Raw genomic sequence first — 20,105 nt, forward strand, 5'->3', positions numbered from 1 at the left:
AAAAGTAATTTCAAGTTGCCTTTAAAATACTGCCAGGTATAAGTGTTCTAGTAATTTAAGACCACCTATACCCAACCAGAAAATGGAGGACCTGCTGCTGCTCTGCCAAAAGCTTTATCTGATGTTTTGCTTGCTCATGTGGACTGTCTTAGGCATGGAAAAATAAAGAGCAGTGAAAACCAGAGGCTGTATCATTGACCACAACCAACATAGGCCTGTGGCAGCGGGAGTGCTCCCACTGTTGAAGTATACTTACTGCGTATTGACAAAAACATGTATATTAGCAATGATACTTCCACATTTCCTGTCTGTTATGTTAATGTGTATTATTTTTTGGACTGTTTGGATCAAAATAATGTTTAAATATCAATTGTAGAATAGAGTTCCTATGCATACATGAGTGGATTTTTAGAAGCCTCAGCACCTATCTAGATGTGGGAATACTCTAACCAAGCTCATCTATCAATCTCCCTCCACGTACGACAGTTAATTTGCTTCCTTTTCCGGTGCGCATGTTTCTGTGTGTGAGTGTGAAGTGTGTCAGTGTGTGTTTTTCAGGCACTGAACGCCCCTGAGGAGGAGAAGCCAAAACAAATGTTAATGCCCACAGAGGACTCTAATAGTGTGTGAGTGAGTCAGTGAAGTGAAAGAGACAGTCAGTGAGAAGTATAGACCCTATTTACATTAAAACGTGGCCAGCTACTGTTCTGTCTGTTCTGTATATAAAACTTCTTGATTTGCAGAACAGAAACTCATTATGCTGCTGAAAGCTGCTATTCATTTCCTTCTGCTAAACTTCATTTTATTTCATTTCAAGGGAGACTAAGCAGCCTTCCATTGTTGTACCATTTACTGATTAAGCAGCTGCTTACCTTGACATGCTACCTTTAGATAAACTGCTTCATGTCAAATGTTTTACTGTATAGCTCATGAAAAAGTAAGAAAATAAGTAGAAATATGATCAAATATATATATATGTTCTGCTGTGTCTTTACTAAGACTTTTAAAAGTTATGCTAGTAATGATATTTTCTGAGGTCTCTTATGGTATTTTCTTTTGCCAAGGTTCTCCCTTAAATGATTTCACAGTAGAAAGTGACTTTGTCTCCACATTTTTTGGTGTACCACTGTATAAATAAGGCTGGGTGATAAATCAAATTAGATACATTTCAACAGTTTTTGCACAATATGTAAACATTCTTGTTATAGTGTGTAGGAAAAGGGTTATTTTCAGTAACGAAGATGATAGCTGGCTACAATCGTTGTCTCAAGTGACTATAAAGTATTCAAGACGAAAATCATCCACTTTGAAACACTCTCCATTTCATGTTATATGTAACATGTAATGGAAAATTTGACCTGTATATTACAGTAAGTGGCAGGATTTGCAGCAAATGAATAGTAAGGGGATCAAAGGTCACAGAAAACATAAAATTACTCTAGAGTTCTGTTTCATTTATCATTCACTTGCTTCCCAGATGTATTGTATTTAATAGCACTGCCATTTTTGCTAAAATGGTCAACACGACAACACTGCAGGTCAATCCTATACACTCCAATGTATAGGATTTAGTGGCATCTAGCAGTGAAGTCAGATTGCAACTAACAGAACACCGCTCACGTTTGTATTTGCATACTGGGAATGAGAACGGGCTGTGAAGAGTGTGTAGGAGAAACTACTCTGGTCGCAAAACTAGCCAAAAATGCAAAAGGCCCTATCTAGAGCAAGAATTTGGTTTGTCTGTTATGGGCTACTGTAGAAACATGGTGGTTCAACATGGCGGACTCCACGGAAGGCAACCGTGTAGATAAAAACGACTCAGTCTGAGGTAAGAAAAACACAACAATTCCTATATTCAGGTGATTATACACTACTGAAAACATACCTATGAATATTATATTCCATTTCTGACAATAGATCCTCCTCAATGTTACACACTGGACCTTTAAGTAATCTCGTTAAACACATTATTGCAACTATCTAAAAAGATACATTTATCACATCCTGAATAAAATAGAATTGATGCTCAAACGTTTTCTGTACGCAAACATCTCACCTGTTGCTGCTTGATAAAACAAGCTGATAACATAGCGTACTAATAGGTCTAACATTACTGTGATTCATTAACAATTACCTAATTTGGGGCGCCCTATAGCTCACCTGGTAGAGCTGGCACCCCATGTACCAAGGCTGAGTCCTTGCTGCAGTGGCCATGGGTTTGAATCTGACCTGTGGCCCTTTGTTGCATGTCATCTTCAGCTGTCCTATCCAATAAAGGCAAAAAGCCCCAAAAATATATATTAAAAAAAACAAAAAACTAAAGAAAATAATAGTGCTGTCAGTTTAACGCATTATTAACGGACTTAATGCAAACCCATTTTAACGGCGTCAATTTGTTTATCGCGAGATTAACGCCTAGCACACTTTGTAGTTTTTTTCACATGCTGTTGCAACAACTAGTAACGTTAGAAAAACTACAACACCACACTGGATCTAGCTAGCCCGGAAACAAAACAACAGGCACGCCGCACACACTTGTTTAAGAGTAGTAGACGTTACGTTTTGAGTGGATGGCGAGCACGGGACGCCGAAATGGATGGATTCCTTTTTGTCTGAAAATGTCAACAGGCCTGTCTGTTTGAGTAACTGGCTCAAAGCAAAGAAGTAGTAGGCTTACCTTTTATTGGTAGCCGTTACTGTTCATTCTTTCTGAAATAAGAGGCTGGGTTGATGAGCCTCTGGTGAATAAAGAGCAGTAGCCTGACTGCTATGTTCAAAGCAAACTTGAGAAAAGTATTAAGCCATGGTTTAACTGCACTATAGGCTGAGTCCCAGTTTACCTTACATTTGCACTTTGTAATTTTATTTTGTATCGCCCTGTTTTGATCCCTTAGAAAGGGCTGTTGAAGGGGCTGTTTGTGTGACAAAGTATTTTTTTCACCCTTTTATTGACAGACAGTGTTACATTGTGTGAGAGATTATTTGCTCCAAGTGAGAATGTTAGTGTGAAATTGAACACTACAGTATATGCCAATGTTGTTTTCAATAAAAACAACATTTGCACAAAGCAAGCCGATCCACTTTTCCATGTTGATAAGAGCATTAAAATGAGAAAAAATAATGGGACAAAAAGAAATCAAGGGACATTTAGAATAAATAAAAATGTGCGATTAATTGCGAGTTAACTATGACATTAATGCGATTAATCGCGATTAATATTTTAATCATTTGACAGCACTAAAAAATAATGAACATAACTTTAAATCACCAACTTTGGTTCATCTATAGTCACAGATGGAGGCAAACTAAGTTTGATGATATGCGAACTCCCACAGCGTTTTGAAATATGATAGGAAACAAATGAAAAGAGAAAAACATAATACATTTTTTTTGCTTGACAGTACAGCTTAAGAGGATTATTTTGTTTACTTCAATATATTGCCACTCCACTTCTGTTCCTTCACATCATTATCATTCACTCATTTCACTTTGCCTTCACTCTCCCACTCTATGCATTTGTCACTTTTTCATTTTGTCTTGACAGCTTGTTCTCTCACTGCTCTGTAGAGCATAATGTATGCACACCATTGCTCCAAGATATGTTCATCCCTCACACTTTGTCTTCGTTTGTGCTACTAAATCATTCAGTATTCAGTACTTATTTATATACACACAGCTCATATTTTCTCTATGGAAGTAAAGAAAGGAATAGTGGCTGTAATTTCTATACAGTTCATGCCACAAAATTGGGACTGAACACTATTAAACTCATGCACTTTTCTAAATGTGTCACGTTACCAAAGGAGAAAGAATTTTTTGCAAGTGAGAAAAGTGTTTCAAACATCATTATCTACTGTTGCAATAGTAATGCAAGAGTCAAGACTTTGCGTTTCACTAATGAAATCTGAACTAACTCTGTTGCTGAAGAACATGTGCAACACATGGGTTTAAAGCTGCAGTAGGTAACTTTTATAAAAATAATTTTTTGTCATAATTGCTGAAACTTTCACTATATCCTGACAGAAGAACATGAGACAGATAATCTGTGAAAAAAGTTCAGGTTACTCTTGCTCCTCCTAGTGCTTGTAATAACATTTAAAAGAATCCACCGGGCCTGAACAAAAACAACCAATCAGAGCCAAGAAAGATAGTTTATTGTTAAATCTTCTTTAACAACAACAATCAACTATTTTCAAGCCACCAACCCAACGCGTCGTTATTTGAAGACCTGGGAATGAGACGTAACAATCAACTATCCTTCTCGGCTCTAATTGGTTGGTTTTGTTTAGTGCTGCACAATATGGTAAAAAAATGCGATTATTTTGACAGATATTGAGATATGGTTCACTATGAGTAGGAATAATTATTTTTGTGTCACAAATTTAATTTCCACTTTAAAAAAACGATGTGACATATGTTTGGGTCTGTACCAAAAAAACATTACTTACATCTGGAGAAGAAGATTTATAGGCCAGGGCATCTGTGCAGCACTACAGTACTTCCTTATATTTATTTACTTGATTTAATTTCTTTTTTGATTGTTTTTTATTGCATGGCTATTATTTTTACTCATGTTTTATGTCTTTTCATTTTATTGTTGTATTATATGTTATTTTGCACCTCATGTGAGCTGTTATGTCTTTTATTTATGATGTCTTATTTATTCTCCTGTACAGCACTTTGGTCAACTTTGTTTTTTTTAAAGTGCTTAACAAATAAAGTTGGATTGGATTGGATTGGATAATGTTGTTTGTCACACATTTTACCTTTATCACAAAACTTCAGATTCTTGTGATTTGGATATTGCACTTGATTTTGATAATATTTTCATTAATTATGCAGCTCTAGTTTCGTTCCCGTCTTAAAATAATCCTGTCCTTTTGTTCTACTGCATTCAAACAAGCCATTGTAAAATGATCATCATCATCATCATCATCATCATCATCATCATCATAAAGTTTTCATGCTATGAAGATGGATTCGGTGCACTACACAGACAAGTATGAACATGTTATGAGCATTTCAGCATGTTTATGTATTGTGTGTGTGTGTGTGTGTGTGTGTGTGTGTGTGTGTGTGTGTGTGTGTGTGTGTGTGTGCTGACCATGGAGTCTTCGTCAGCGATGAAGACGGTACAAGCCTGGGCCTGCATAAAAGACAGGATGGTTCCTGCGATCTTCCTCAGTAAAACCTCCAGACACTGCTGCTCCTCAAAGATGAGACTGGCCAGGTCCAACAGCACCTGCACACAGCACACACACACACACACACACACACACACACACACACACACACACACACACACACACACACAAATACATCTTGTTCAGAGTCGTGTCTATGAGTGCACACACGCCTTTGGAAACACCTTGGCACCCACCTGATTGCGTCTGTTTTCCAGCTGCGATGTCTCGTAGAGCTGAGCGTTGTGCAGGACAATGCCTGAGAAGGCCAAATAGGCTGAGAAGTCCTGGTGGAGAGGAAGAGAACAACATGTGAGCACCACCTACAAACACGGGGGGGGGAGGAATGAAAAGAAGCCAGACTGTTGCATGGAAAAAAGATACATCAATAAAGGAGGAGGAGAAGGAGAAGGGGAAGATGACGGATGATATGAGGGAGGGCAAATACAGGTGGACAAAGAAGGACTGAGGTTTTACATGCAGTGTATTTGGGGGCTTTACTAACCTTTTCGTCCTGGTCAGTGAAGGCACCATCCTCCCCACATTTCTTATTGATAGCTTGAGCCACTCCAACTACCTGTAATGGGCAGGATTGATAAAACAGAGTAAAGCTGATGAAAAGGAGAATTTGTTCTTTTACATAAATCTAAAAAAGAACTTGTATAACCTGTGTTGACTTTTAATATGGAAATCGGTGTGCAAAGTTATGCCAGAGTCTTTGTACAACTAAAAATAGAGTTGTACAGCTGAGATATACACAGCTCTGTTGAAAATAAAACTTTTTCTTTGAAATGATGCACAACAACCAGAAAAACGTGGCTGTCAACAAGGCCTGCGTCGCTAAAGCTGTTTATTTAAAAAGGATGCAATAAATCCGTGAAACTGATTTACAGAATCAATTTTGTCCGGAGAGACTGGAACTGTAAAAAGTCAGGTTTGATTCCTACAACAGCTAACCCGGGACCCAGCTGGAAAAGCTATATATCTAAATGGCTCAAGGGCACTTAGGCAACTTAGTGAGCACTCAAGCGAACAGTACAACATTATGGGGGATGTTCTTATTAACTGTTGACTCTATATCACTTCAACTGTCCATGCTCAGTACAGAGAGAGGTCCAGAATAAGCGGTATCTATCTTCAACTCTGGTGAAGACAGAAAACTAAAATATCTCTGAAAATGAATGTTTCTTTAAATGTTTTCAAAATAATTTTGGTTTGAACTTATATAGCTCCCAACAACTGCAAAAATAATATATATCAAAAAAATATAATGGAGAAATTTGTTTGAAAAAAACTTTTTCTCAAGGTTTTCTTACTAGCTTTTTTGGGGCTTTCAGCTAAATCATGGTCTTCCTCAGTGGATAAAGTTTTCTCAGTTGTCATGGAGATGGCACAGTGAAGTTCCATTCTTAGTTACATGATGACAATTGAGCCATCTCTATCACAACCAAGCAAACTCCATCTGCTGAAGAAGACCATGAGATGCGACTGAAATAACTGAAAAAAGCTAGTAAGTAGACATTAAATTACATATTTTGTAAAAAGAATGTAATAAAGATGTTCGTCCACTGGCTTTATATGCTGGCTTTATAATAATATGTAATACTCAATTTATATAGCACCTTTCAAAACACAGTTGCAAAGTGCTTTACAACAAAACAGAACAAAAAAAAAAAAAAAGCTATTAACAAAATTTTTTTTTTAAACACAAGCTGTACTGGATGCAATGTGCACTGTTACCTCGTCTCTGTGGTTCTTGATGGGCAGGCAAAGGATGCTCTGGGTTTTGTAACCTGTGATCAAGTCCACCTCAGCATTGAACCTGGGGTCCTGGGGAGACAAAGCATATATACAGAACTCAATCCCATCTTTAAAGCAATAAAAACTGTTTCCAGCAGATACAGATTTGATACATTTTGGGACTGACATTTGCTTTCGGTAATGATATCTGGCCTGGTCAGTGCCTTTCAGATATTGCTGGTGCACACCTGCTGAGACTTGTTGGAGCGCGTGCAGTGAGAGGGATACTTGGCATTTGTGTCAAGAGTTTGGAGGGTGGTGTCTTTTTTTAGCCTTCCCATAACCAAAAACACAAGAACAGCAGGGTAATAAATAGATTTAAGTGCTTTTATCAGCTAAAATGAAAGATGCAATTGTTAGCATGTCCTACATACAGTAGAAAACTAGCTTTACTCCTTTTTGGATTTGGGATCTGGCCAAATACCTGAAGTAGCATTAGTTGCTGTAAACACGACCATAAGTAGCCAAACAGGGTTATTCTAGAACGAAACAGCAGCGTAATATTAAAGAAAATACTGTATAATAATATACCAGCACTAGCTCTACAAGAACAATGCTATCTACTACGGATCATCAGCGGGTGAGGATGGTGACTTTGACTTTCCTACTTTGGGACATGAGTCACAGTCTTTTAGCACGATATCATGTGCATAGCCATCAAGGGAATAAAGATTCACTTTTTAAAGCAAGTCAGCTAGAAACATTAATAAGCATTTGGTTCACTTCTGTGAAGAAATGTAAATGTAAAGTCATTTGTAAAGTAAGTTGTCTAATTGTCAGTCTTTATGATTGTTAAAATACATAATACATAGAATTGTATAAAAAGTTCCATAAACAGGAAATAATCTGCTCAGAATTCATCCAAATCACTCCTTTTACACAAACATCTTGCAGTTATTGAGCTCATTATGTGGGTTGAATATAACATGAAATCAATAAAATATGTCAGTTTACTAAATATATAGATAATTATAGATAGATTATAGATATAAAAGGGGTTGGGAACCACTGGGTTAGAGTGTTTTAAAACAACTAATGTAGCTAACATTGGCTTTATTTGCTACCTCTGATCAAATCCAGTAACACGGTCAATAGCTAGAAATCTTCTTTTGTCTCAAATCAAGGACGAATTGTTTCAAAAACAGCAAGAATTTAAAGCAGTTCATCTTCCACTGTCACCTGCCTTTCTGAGCACTGAAAGCATGACGTAGCAACGCTGAATAAGGTGGGTGGGGTTTAGCGAGCTGTAAATTAAGAGAGAACGTTTGAAAGTGTATGAGCCATCAGCAGATTCGGTCCAGAACTCATCTGTTCTCAAACTCTCGTGAACGTGAGCGCTTCTACCACCTACACTGCAAATGCAGGAACAATTTGCATTAAAAAAAATGATATTCTGTATTAGCTGCAGCACATGCAGCTGCCAGCATTATGCAACACAAAATTCCACTCTTCTCCAAAACAAAAGCCTCGCAGTTTTGTTAGTGCTTGGTATCAATCACAAGGAGGCACAAAGAGAGAGAAGTGGCCTCTGAAGGTATGTTAAGGACCGGTGGGTGGAGAGATGTTTTGTTTAGAGGACTATTCTCCTGTTGGACAGGCTGACCTTTAAACACTCTGCCTCCCTCTGTCCATTACCATAATCCTCTAAACTCAATAGGACTGTGTGTGTGTGTGTGTGTGTGTGTGTGTGTGTGTGTGTGTGTGTGTGTGTGTGTGTGTGTGTGTGTGTGTGTGTGTATACAACTATGACTAGAAGAGGAGCACTACACCAGTTTCACAATTCTAAACACAAAAGGTTTGGTATGGTTTGATAAAATGGCTCCTCATGTTTGTATAACAACAGGATGTTTGTGCATATTCCCAGGTTCCCAATAGCTCTATAGTGTACACTGTAGTGGCCCTTGTTTACAAGCTGAGAGAGAGGTATATATTGGTTGGAGCAGATGCTTCCTTGTCAATTTTTTGTTGCTTTACCAAATTAATTATGGACCTAAATTGCAGGAAAAGATGCTATCAATGAAATACAACACAAACTTTCTGCAAACATTTTTCAAATTAAAAGCCCAAACTATAAGCCCTTCAGCTGTATAATTCTTCTCCTTTTCTGGTAGACATCTGCAGGAAGCGCTGAGCAGCAGCTAAATGCCTATCAAAATACGGCCAACTGCAATTAGTTAGAGAATAACTTTATTTCTACCAAAGAGAGGAACTCAGAGCAGCACAGGGTGAGAATGTTATGACATGATACAATATGCTGAATTTATCATGTGAAACAATGGGCCTCATTCATGAAATGTTTGTATACATGTTTTATGCAAACAAATGGTTAGGGCAACTCGTACACAAATATGAGATAAGCACACATTTGTCTTATGTCTCGTGTTCTAGGCTAGTGGTTTTCAAACTGGGATCTGGGGACCAACAGGGGTCCTTGGGTGGGTTGTATGGGGTCCTCAGCAAAAGGAGGAATATAATATTTGAACTTTTGCCCATTTTTGTGAGTTGAAACAAGGGAAGAAATAGGGTTGGTTGTTCTGATTGAGTGATTATAATGTATTGGGATTCCATAACACACTGTCGTCTCAGATTGGGGGATCTGTGGTCTAATAAGTGCTTCCAAGAATTAATGCAAATTCAACCAATCCCTGTGAATTCTGCGCAACCTTCCAATTTTGTCCAACCGACGCAACCTTTCCACAAATATGACCAATCACTGTAGTTTCTCAAACTACACGCAAAACACTGAGTCATTCGTCACCTAACTACTAGCGATTTTATTCTAGAACAAGCTGCCTTTGTTTTTTAATGAAATATACCAAAGAAATGTGCAACTATTTGCAAGAAAATGCCTAAAAACATCGCAATATGCATGTCAATCGTTAGAAAAGCTGCTGTGAAATAAGGCATTTTAGGCAGCAACAATGCTGGAGGCACTGCCTAATGTGCATCTATTGTGGGAGTCCTTGCATGAAATATGTTCTAGACCATAAAATAGCAATGTTTTCCATTAATGTAATGTTTTTGCTATTTGGAAATTGGTTATTATTTGAAGATGATCTTTTATTAGTCAATTAACAGTATACATAGAGGAAATCTAAACCGACTGATAATGGGTTAAAACTTTAACCCAACCGTTGCCTGTTTCACTATGACTCACTCTGACACTAGCCGCGATAGCCTTTCAATACAGCAAACCTCTCTCCAGAGCACGACAACTATCTGCCCACAAAGTTCACACACACAATAATCTTTGTAAACCCAGGAAACATCAACTGAAACCAAAACAAAACTCAGTGAATGATAGATGAGTCCTGCAGGTTTTCTCCCCCTAAAGACTGCATTTTGGATGCAGCACAGTGCAGGCATTGATAACAACATCAACCCCCCAGCCTCTCTAAAGATGGCAGGGGGGGGTGTTTGTCATCATGCTGCAGAAATCAATGTAATCACAAGCGCACTAATGGGGAGGTAAAGATCCAATCAGAGAGCTGGGGAGTCCCTCAGATGACGCAGATGGACTCAGTATCATCAGTATCAGGTACTGCAGTAGCACACACTTTCATACACACACTTGCACAAATACATACACTCTACACATACACTAGATAAACTAGAGTAACACTGCATTGACTGAGTCAGTTACTGCACAGCATGATACACACTAGCATTGATTTATGTATGCACACACAGACAAACACACTCCCAAACAAACAAAAAAGTGCACTCACCTGGAAGAATACACACGCACACACACACACACACACACACACACACACACACACACACACACACACACACTTTTACACAAGTGCACAAAGACACGCACATGCACATACACACTCAAAACCGCACTTGAACCCTCAAGGGTACTCACTTAGAAGGTGCACACACGCACACACGCACACACACTCTGCAAGCTAATTGGACACAGGTGGACACTCCCATCAGCCACTCTTGTTCTTTATTTGTCATTTTCTCGCCCCATCTCCTCTCATGCATCTCTCTCTCTCTCCCTCTCTCAGTCATCATCATCATCATCATCTTGTGGTTGGCAGGCAACCAGAGGAAGGTACACAGCAGGAAATCTCTCTCTCTCTCTCTCTCTCTCTCTCTCTCTCTCTCTCTCTCTCTCTCTCTCTCTCCCACACACACACACACACACACACAGAGACACACACACACACACACACACACACACACACACACAAACAAATGATGTCAGACGCTGATGATGCTGTTTTGTGGTCACTGAGGTATGAAGACAGTCAAGTTTCATAATCAGTCTTAAATCCTTTTGTAAGATGTTTCCATGGCAGTGACGCAAAAAGTGTCCCTTTCCTTTCAACTGAAGGGTCTGTTTTTTGTACATGTGACTGATGTCTGCTTATTTTCAGCTTCTTTTCAGTCCACCTAACCATCAGATAAAGAGGAATACTGTGCATTATCAGTAGGCGCATGATTTTATCTTATTTTGTAAGTGAATTTTAAAATCCATAATGAGCATGTTTACAGGTGCACTAGTGTTCTGATTATGTGTTGTGCATGTTAACACCATATCCTGCTTTCAGAAATCATACAGCTGTGGTCATGTATACAGAGAGAGATAAGAATAACCAGACACAGTGTCAGACTTTAAAGACCCCAGAAAACCGAATTCTGAACATGAACATGAAGTGAACATGATGAAAATATAGAAAATCGAGTATCGATTCTCAAAAGCACTGTATGGACTTTTGTGTGTAAAGCCCAACAGCTAGACAGCAGTGTTGTAAACGTCAGGCTATGATGTTGGCTATGATGTTGGATGTTACAGGGAAGATCTAATTGTTTCATAAAAAAGTTCCTAATCAGACACTGACAGTGATTAGGCACTGACTCAACCTATCTCATTATAACAACATATGGGAGTGACATTTTCTAGCAAGAAAAGTTTCTTGTCTTAACTTAATAGTAAGCGCTTTTTGAAACAATAATTTAGGAAAAAATTATTGTCACAGCATAATAATTTGATATGGAAAATGTCTTCATGATGTAAAAAATGATATGGTTATAACTACAAAAAGCTCCAACTGATCAATTCTTATAGTTGAAGATAGGTTAAAATGTCCTCTCTTTAAACAATGACTGATATTTGTCCCACTTATAACAATGCATGGAAGGGTTTGGTAACATATAATGTTTATACAGATCACCTCCAGACGTGTATTAAAATATATAAGTCTGCTTGGAACAATAATATGTGTCTGATATGTTTTTTCTCCCCAAAAAAAAGAAAAAGAAAATTCCACATTAAAATTGTTAAAGAGACATCTACTCCTTCTACCTCGTTACATATTTCAGCTTCTCAACATATGTCCAGATTTTGAGATATCTGCCTCTCAGATTCTGTTCAGGGTGATGGCTATGAATGGAATCACATTTCAGGTGCTCACATCTTTGAAAAATAATTCCATGTAACACCTCTTTTCAGAGGCAGTGTCTTTGTCACTCTGGATAACCAAATACACAATGTGTGCATCTCTTCGTAGTGACTATCATCCTCACTTCCTAATACCTTTTGACACCAAGCTTGCACTGTACAGCTTAACTTCTACCGATTCGCTGCTGCACAGTCGAGTTCATGGCGGTTCACAATACCTGCTTCCAGTTTAGGAAACAAGACAAAAATCCTGCCAGAGCAGTGAGGTTCCACTTGTTTCCAATCAGGGCTTTCAGGGACGTTGTGGAAACAGCTGCCAACACCTTTGAACGTGACGGAATATCAAGAACAGGACACTCGAAGAAAGAAAATCCTTCAAATATGTCTCACTGAGATGATTTACATTGGAAAAAGTGGAGCTGTAAACTTCCACTGTCCGAACCCTCGACATGTAATTTGAAATATTATACACAAACACACGATTTTAACCCTATAAATCCACAAGACTATAGATTGTACGTCCATATGTTTGACAGTGTTCTCTGCCGAATAAAAATATAACATTCACACTGAAATTCATCGTGGAGGAAGATCACTCATAGCACACACACACACACACACACACACACACACACACACACCACACACACACACACACTAAAGTCAGACATATATGACCACACACACATCACATGCATTTAATTACAGCCACATACTTGCTTCAACTCTGTATTGTTGCTTTCTCTCCACCATCCTCTTTCACACACACGCGCCACACACACACACACACACACACACACACACACACACACACACACACACACACACACACACACACCACACACAACGTGCACATCTGCTTCTTTTTGAAGACGCTCATGACTCTCCTGGCGGAAGGTCGCCCTCTGTGAGCAGCCAAAATGATTTTCCTGCTACATTCTACTACACTCCCGTCACTTCCATCCCATCCTTATAAATCCTTCACTATCAGTGTGCAGGAGTTAATCGGACAACACTGTTTTAAAAACAACAAGGTGAAGACTTATAGAAATAAAGTTAGGAGCAGCTGGAGGGGTTAAAGGTCAGCGGCTCAATCTGCAGGGGTCACGCTGCTGAAATCCAATCTGCAGCTGCAAATTAGGGGGAAAAAGGTTTAAGGTCAACTATTCCATTGGTTTTTTTATGGAATTGACTGCATTTATATGCCACTGCATTTATCGCACTGGCCTAACCATCATGAGTATCACAATTAAATTACTCTATTATAAAATTGAAAAACTAATCTTTTATTATAGTATTATTATATTATATATAATCTATTATAATATAATTCAACCTTTTGGGAAACACATTTTTGCATCGTTCTGACAACAAGATAAGATGATTGATATCATTCTCATGTCTGGGTTCGGAAGTCTGGAAGCTGGGGGGGAACAGCTAACCTGACTGTGTCAAAAGTTCAAATATACACCTGCCAACACCTCTAAAGCTCACTGTCACGCACAACTAACAAACATGTTCCATCTCGTCTGTTCCCAAACTGTTTTCCTTGGAGGGCCAAAGAGACAGAGACTTAATAGTGGGGCACGGGCCAAAAGCAAACACCTATTGTACTGTATTGTTAAGATGCAAAATGGAACTAGGTATGGAGGACCAAATGTAAAAATAGGTTACAATTTTCTAGCTGATATATTTAGATTTCCTTTTTTTTGTCATAACTCTCCCAAGTTCACTTAATTGACTGACTTCCTGCGCAAAGTGTCAGATTATAAAAAAGAATTAATAATTCAGGAATTTACCTCACAAAAAATATTACAACATAAACCACAATTTATATTATTATTATCATTTTTTAAAACAAATGTATATACTTTTTTTTAGCTCCTAGACAAATTAAACCTTATAGCGGGTCAACTTCAGCCCGTGGGCCACACTTTGGGCAGCCCTGATTTAAAATATAGAAATAGAAAATTATGGTTTGTGGTTTTACAGGAGCTATTTCTTGATAACAGTTCCTCCACCCTTCTGCTGTTTACTAAGAAACAGTTAGAGCAACTCCCCGTAAAAGAACATAAACCATATCCCTGTTGACAGATTTTGAAATCAGGTTAGTTTGATCATTGACAGAAGTGGGGAAGAGAGTGACATTGTGTTAAAACCTGATCACTCAGGAGGTCAGTACACTGAAAGTGTCAAGGGTCAACATGTCACCAGACACTCTGCAGCTACTATGTTAAAGAGAAGACTGAAAAGTGTGTGTGGGGTGAAGATGAACTCTCCAGAGGAGCTCTTTGACCTACTTGCCCTTCTTTGATCCCCTTTCTCCCCCCTACAGCCTGTGCTCTGTCAGCATCCCGTGTACCCAAAGCAAACACCAGCCTGCCTTAACACACACACACACACACACACACACACACACACACACACACACACACACACACACACACACACACACACAAATGCACAGACAGCAAACCGCCTTACTCCAGGCTTCACCAGCGTCCACACTCAACCCTGTGACGTAAAAAAAAAGGACATAAAAGTGTGAAATCCTCACCTCATAAGCGTTCTTGATATTGAGCGGCTGCCCCGTGGCAGCTACATGTCCCACAATGCCTTTGTTCCACTCCAGCCGGATGCAGTTACTGGAGGACTCCTCCAGCGTGGATCCCTCGGCTACATCGAACAGGCGGCTCACCAAGAACTTCCTGTTGGAGCTGTCCTCACCCACCTGGGACCACACACACACACACACACACACACAGCAGGAAGTGGTCACACGACTGATTTAAAACAGGAAAATAGATGGCCATGGGATAAATTACAGGTTACATATGATATGATTGTGCCTTACTTTTGGCTTACACTGCAAGTACTGACTACTGTAATATTAAAAAAAGACTGTAATGAAAATGAAACTCTCAGGAGTTGGTGGAGTGAATATTAGCCTTTATAATGGAAGACATTTTGACCTTCATTTTATTATTTACACACAGGTGTACATAATAAAATGAATGGCAGCTGAATTCCATTTAGCTGCTTCAGTTTCTGAGTCTCACTGTCTTGGCTTACTGGGACACTTTAACAGAATTAATTAAATCTGCTGTGAAAAAGACCTCCACCCTTAACTGAAGTTAATGTTTTTCTGAGTCTGCTGGATAATCAGCTAACATGTTAGCCATAGCAAGTTCATGAGGTCGTAGTTGTGTGTTTAGCTTTTTCAGTTGCCCTGCAGAGGCCAAAAACTTAATTAATGTAGCTTTAAGGAAATACATATAATATAAATTCTGTATTGCATGGTTGAATCCATTTATCATTTATGATGTTAAGTGAATACATTGAGCTTAAAGCCCCCCCTTCAGTCAAAAACCAGTGTTTCTCCCTGTTCCTACAGTGTGCTGTTTGAATGCTGTCTGTGCAGAGTTTGACACTAGAAGGATGTTTTCATATTCATCTGCTGAAAGTGGAAAGTTTCTCTGTGCTCATTGAAAATCAGATGTTAAGGGGTGGGGCCTACCACCATTATTTGTGAGATAACAAATAGTTTGGAAGTCAGTCCTGGTCCAGTATCAACTTGTACAGTGTGATGTAGAAACCTGAAGCCACCAGTGCACATCCACTGAGAATGGACTTTACAGAGAAGTAGGAGACATCTTGTGTCCAGCAGCAAAACTTTAGAAATGAACAACATTTGCATATAACATATCTAAGAAGGGGATTTATTACCCTAGTCTGGGTAAATATTATCACTGTATGGGAGGCATGTAATCAAATATTTGCCCCCTTCCTCAGTCTGACCCCCAGCCCTTCCCACTCCTACCAGGAACAGTGAGTAGCGGTCTGCGGCGATCAGCTCATTGATGTGGAGGAAGATCTTGTGGCAGAGTGCTGTCACATCCAGATGACTCGACACGTCCTTCACCAGCTCCAGCAGCCTGGCGCAGCGGTCGCCCCCACTGCCACTACCTTCCCCGCTGCATCCACCTCCATTACCTCCCCCACTGACACCACCCTCACCCATCACCGAGCCCCGTAGAGGGACGGTCTCGCGGTCAGCGTCGCTCAGAAACGTCAGAGAGCCCTCAGAGTCTTTAACTACAATAGGTCTGAGTGGCCGGTCGAACTCTGATGCTGAGATCTTGCGAGTCGGGGTGCCGGGTGCTGGGCTGGGGACTGTGGCCGGGGAGGGGCAGCGGCTGTCCAAAAGGCTGAGCGTGGGTGGGAGGATGGTGGAGGCGGAGGGGGGAGCGGGGTCTGTGGAGGACTGGTGGGTTCGCTGCTGTGCAGGATTTTCTTTGGAGGTAGATGGCTGGATGGAGTGGACGCGCTCAGCGAACCAGGCATTCACCATCTCCCTGTTGATACAGAGAAAAGGCTGTTTCAGATAACTGTTACTTAGTGTTCACAGTGACTAGACACCCCTTACATAATGATTATTTCCACCAACAAACATCCTATTTTTCTGAGGAGAGCACATATTGAACAAATGAGTAAATACACCAGATAACACACTAGCTGACAGATACACTATGATTTGCGACTGGTTCCAAACGGCAAACAATTACTAGCCCTAAAGAATGCACACTTTATCCAGTCAGTCATTCTAACTATAATTAACTACGATCAGACAAGCAATCCTAATGGGTGTCTTATCCTTAGTGTGATATGTAAAGGATCAGTGCGTAGTTATTGTTTGTATCCCAGCAAAACCAACCACAGGAGGTGTATATGAAAAGGGATGTTTCCATACTCTCTACAACATCTCTAATGGCTTCCAACATTCTTGTTGTTTTCAGTGAGGTTTGAAACTAGTTTCTTTGAGTTCAGAGACTAAGGGTTTAAAGCAAGACTTTGTAATGTGCACAACTGTGGCCTAAGTGTCAACTACAGGTGATGAAATAATGAAATGTCCTTCATTTCCCAAGATTCAGTTAAATACGTGGCTTTAAAGTACGTACTCTTTAACCATTGGTCAGTGGGTGGAGGGACCTCTATGTTATTTCTAGGTTAAAGGTCCAGTGTGTAACATTTAGGAGGATCTATTGTCAGAAATGGAATATAATATTCATAGGTATGTTTTCATTAGTGTATAATCACCTGAATGTAAGAATCGTTGTGTTATCGTTACCTTAGAATGAGCCTTTATCTACAGAGGGAGCGGACGCATTCCACAGAGTCTGCCATGTTTCTACAGTAGCCCAGAACGGACAAACCAGACACTGGCTATATATATGGCCTTCCTCGTTTTTTGCAAGTTTTCCGACCACCGTACTTTCTCCTACACTCTTCACAGCCTGTTCTCATTCCCAGGTCATCAAATGCAGACGCGAGAGATGTTCAGTTAGTTGCAATCTCCAACATCACCACTAGATGCAGAGACACTGGTCCTTTAACTAAATCTACCACAGTGCACTCAGGGTTGTGTGCCTGCTAGCTGCTGGGTGCTAATCAGCATTACACAACGTTGCCAAGCAAAAGAATTCATGCAGTCTGACCATTTCTTTTCTTTTAACGTTCGCTAATGTTGTTTGTTATTGTTACTGATCCATCATAGAGCTTGAACCTTTGTCAGTAGCCTGTTATTAGCCCTCATTACTCTGTAGCAGGCCGTAGTAAAATGCATGCACACTTAAAAAATAAACCTTATCCACTGAGGCTGGGGCCGATGTAGACATTTAAACTAGTTATTATGTGAAAACTGAGGTGTTTTGACTTCCTATCTATTAAACTGTTAAATATATTTGAATACTATTTTGACACATAATTAATTATTTCTATATAATAGAATATAGCATAGATCAACATACCTGAGTCCCTCCCGACCCGAAAATAACAGGATAAGAAAGCAAGTAGGTTTTGGTAGAAACTGAGTATATCGACCAAACACATGACCAACTGACCACAGAGTGTCAGACCTACAGTGAAACATTTAACATAGTCAAACTCAAACTCGTTAAAGTCAGTCAGGACAAGAGTGAAAACACCCTTTCTATTGAGAAAAGCCTGCAGGGCTGTTCTTTGCTCTTCTTCTGGTGCAAAAAATGCTCTCAAGTTCTGAGCAGCATCAATGCTAACCTCTTGATTAATTTATAATAATAATAATTAATTACATTACTTCTGTTGTCACTCCAAATCCAACAATCCAATGAAATCTTTGGATTCATTTTTGTAACTGTGGAGAAAACTAGCTCGGAAGATGTTACCACTTACATTCAGCAGCTGGAAATATTCCATTACTCAGATTTTTACAAACACAACTGGATTTGAATCGTCGTAAGTAGAGGCACAATTAACAATTTTGTGGGGAGTAGCAGAAATGTGATATAACTAGCAGTGTAACTAATTACTGTTGGCAGGGAGTAATAAGTAAAGTAATATTACTTTTGAAAAGAGTAACAAGCAAACTATCTCAACGCTGATATATTTTAATATTAAAACATGGATCAAATGACTGTGTGTGTAATGTGAAAGGTGTCGCCCACACAAACCCACAGAGAATTATCACCAACTCCAAAGTTCAACTCTGTGGAGCTTTTAAACCTCTTTCAGTTCATTTTTTAGGTTTTACAGCCCAGAACTTTTATTATTTTAGTTTGGTTTTGCAGCTCTTATCTACCTAGTTACCTACCCAGCAGACAGCACTTTAGCTTCAGGCCAAACCTATACCCAAAGTTTAGGGAAGTAAAATAATTAACTTAGGAGAACTTCTTTGCGATGGTTAGGGCTAAAATATACAAGAGAAAGCTTGTGAGTCCTGGATGCCGGAGATGAAGGTAAATATATCCACTTGCAAGTCACATCTTCCTCAACTAGTCCTTTCCTGTCTGAGAAAAGGATTTCTCACTTTTTCTGCACATTATATCCATCTGAAAACATTTTACAAGGCTACGAGAGCTGCAAGAATGAAACTTTTTTGAATTTAGACATCAAGTAACAACATGTCTCAGCAGTAGCAGCAGGAAGACAGCAAACGTGGGAGCTGATGAGAACACAACTGACAGTTTCATCACTGGAGAATATTTTAAAAAATGAAAATCTTTTTTGTAGCTAACATATGAATGATCATGGGTAATAAAAGTGAACACAGGCACTGTGGATATTATGTTATTATCTCGTCATTTAGCCTGTGTGTGCTGAAACCCCTTCAAGTGCCTAACATGGATATTTGCTGGAACAAATCCAGTGTGTGTGTGTGTGTGTGTGTGTGTGTGTGTGTGTGTGTGTGTGTGTGTGTGTGTGTGTGTGTGTGTGTGTGTGTGTGTGAACAGCAAATTGGATGTGATTATGGAGAAGCTCTCTAATCACCCAACACATTGTCTAATCAACTCCTACAACACGAACACACACACACACACACACACACACACACATTTTCCAGCATGCTCTCCTCTGCTCCGGCTCTAGTTTTCAAACAAGGTCTCATGACTCATTCTGCTGTTATTCAGCCCAGTCCAAAGCCTCTGTTCACCTGAGCAGAAGGCCCAAAACCTTGGGAAGACGGTAACAGGCGCAGGCCATGAAATCACCCATGGTATCTTGGGTTCTGAGCCAGGTAAATAAAATCTGGTGAGCCACAGAGAATTGGCTGTTATTTGACTGCAGTGCAGAGCTTTGATCGGGCTCAGGCACCGACCCGAGCCCAAAAAGATTCTATGCAAGCCAGTTTAATGTAAGCAGTTTTGAGCCTGATCCGAACCCACATT

General features: G+C 39.5%; 1 protein-coding gene across 6 annotated transcripts in view; it reads right to left on the reverse strand.

Annotated features, from left to right (window-relative positions):
- Window positions 1-20,105, reverse strand: part of pde5ab (phosphodiesterase 5A, cGMP-specific, b) — an 89,899-nt gene that overhangs the window by 41,643 nt on the left and 28,151 nt on the right. For all 6 annotated transcript variants that reach the window (XM_051428968.1, XM_051428970.1, XM_051428971.1 and 3 more), the window contains 6 exons: window positions 16,223-16,757; window positions 14,960-15,133; window positions 6,924-7,013; window positions 5,689-5,760; window positions 5,381-5,470; window positions 5,105-5,242 (listed from right to left, as the gene is read on the reverse strand). In XM_051428968.1, coding sequence (XP_051284928.1) covers window positions 5,105-5,242; window positions 5,381-5,470; window positions 5,689-5,760; window positions 6,924-7,013; window positions 14,960-15,133; window positions 16,223-16,757 — 1,099 coding nt within the window. The remainder of the gene's footprint in view (window positions 1-5,104; window positions 5,243-5,380; window positions 5,471-5,688; window positions 5,761-6,923; window positions 7,014-14,959; window positions 15,134-16,222; window positions 16,758-20,105) is intronic.

This window comes from Dicentrarchus labrax, unplaced genomic scaffold (assembly GCF_905237075.1).
Source record: "Dicentrarchus labrax unplaced genomic scaffold, dlabrax2021, whole genome shotgun sequence".
NCBI lineage: Eukaryota > Metazoa > Chordata > Actinopteri > Moronidae > Dicentrarchus > Dicentrarchus labrax.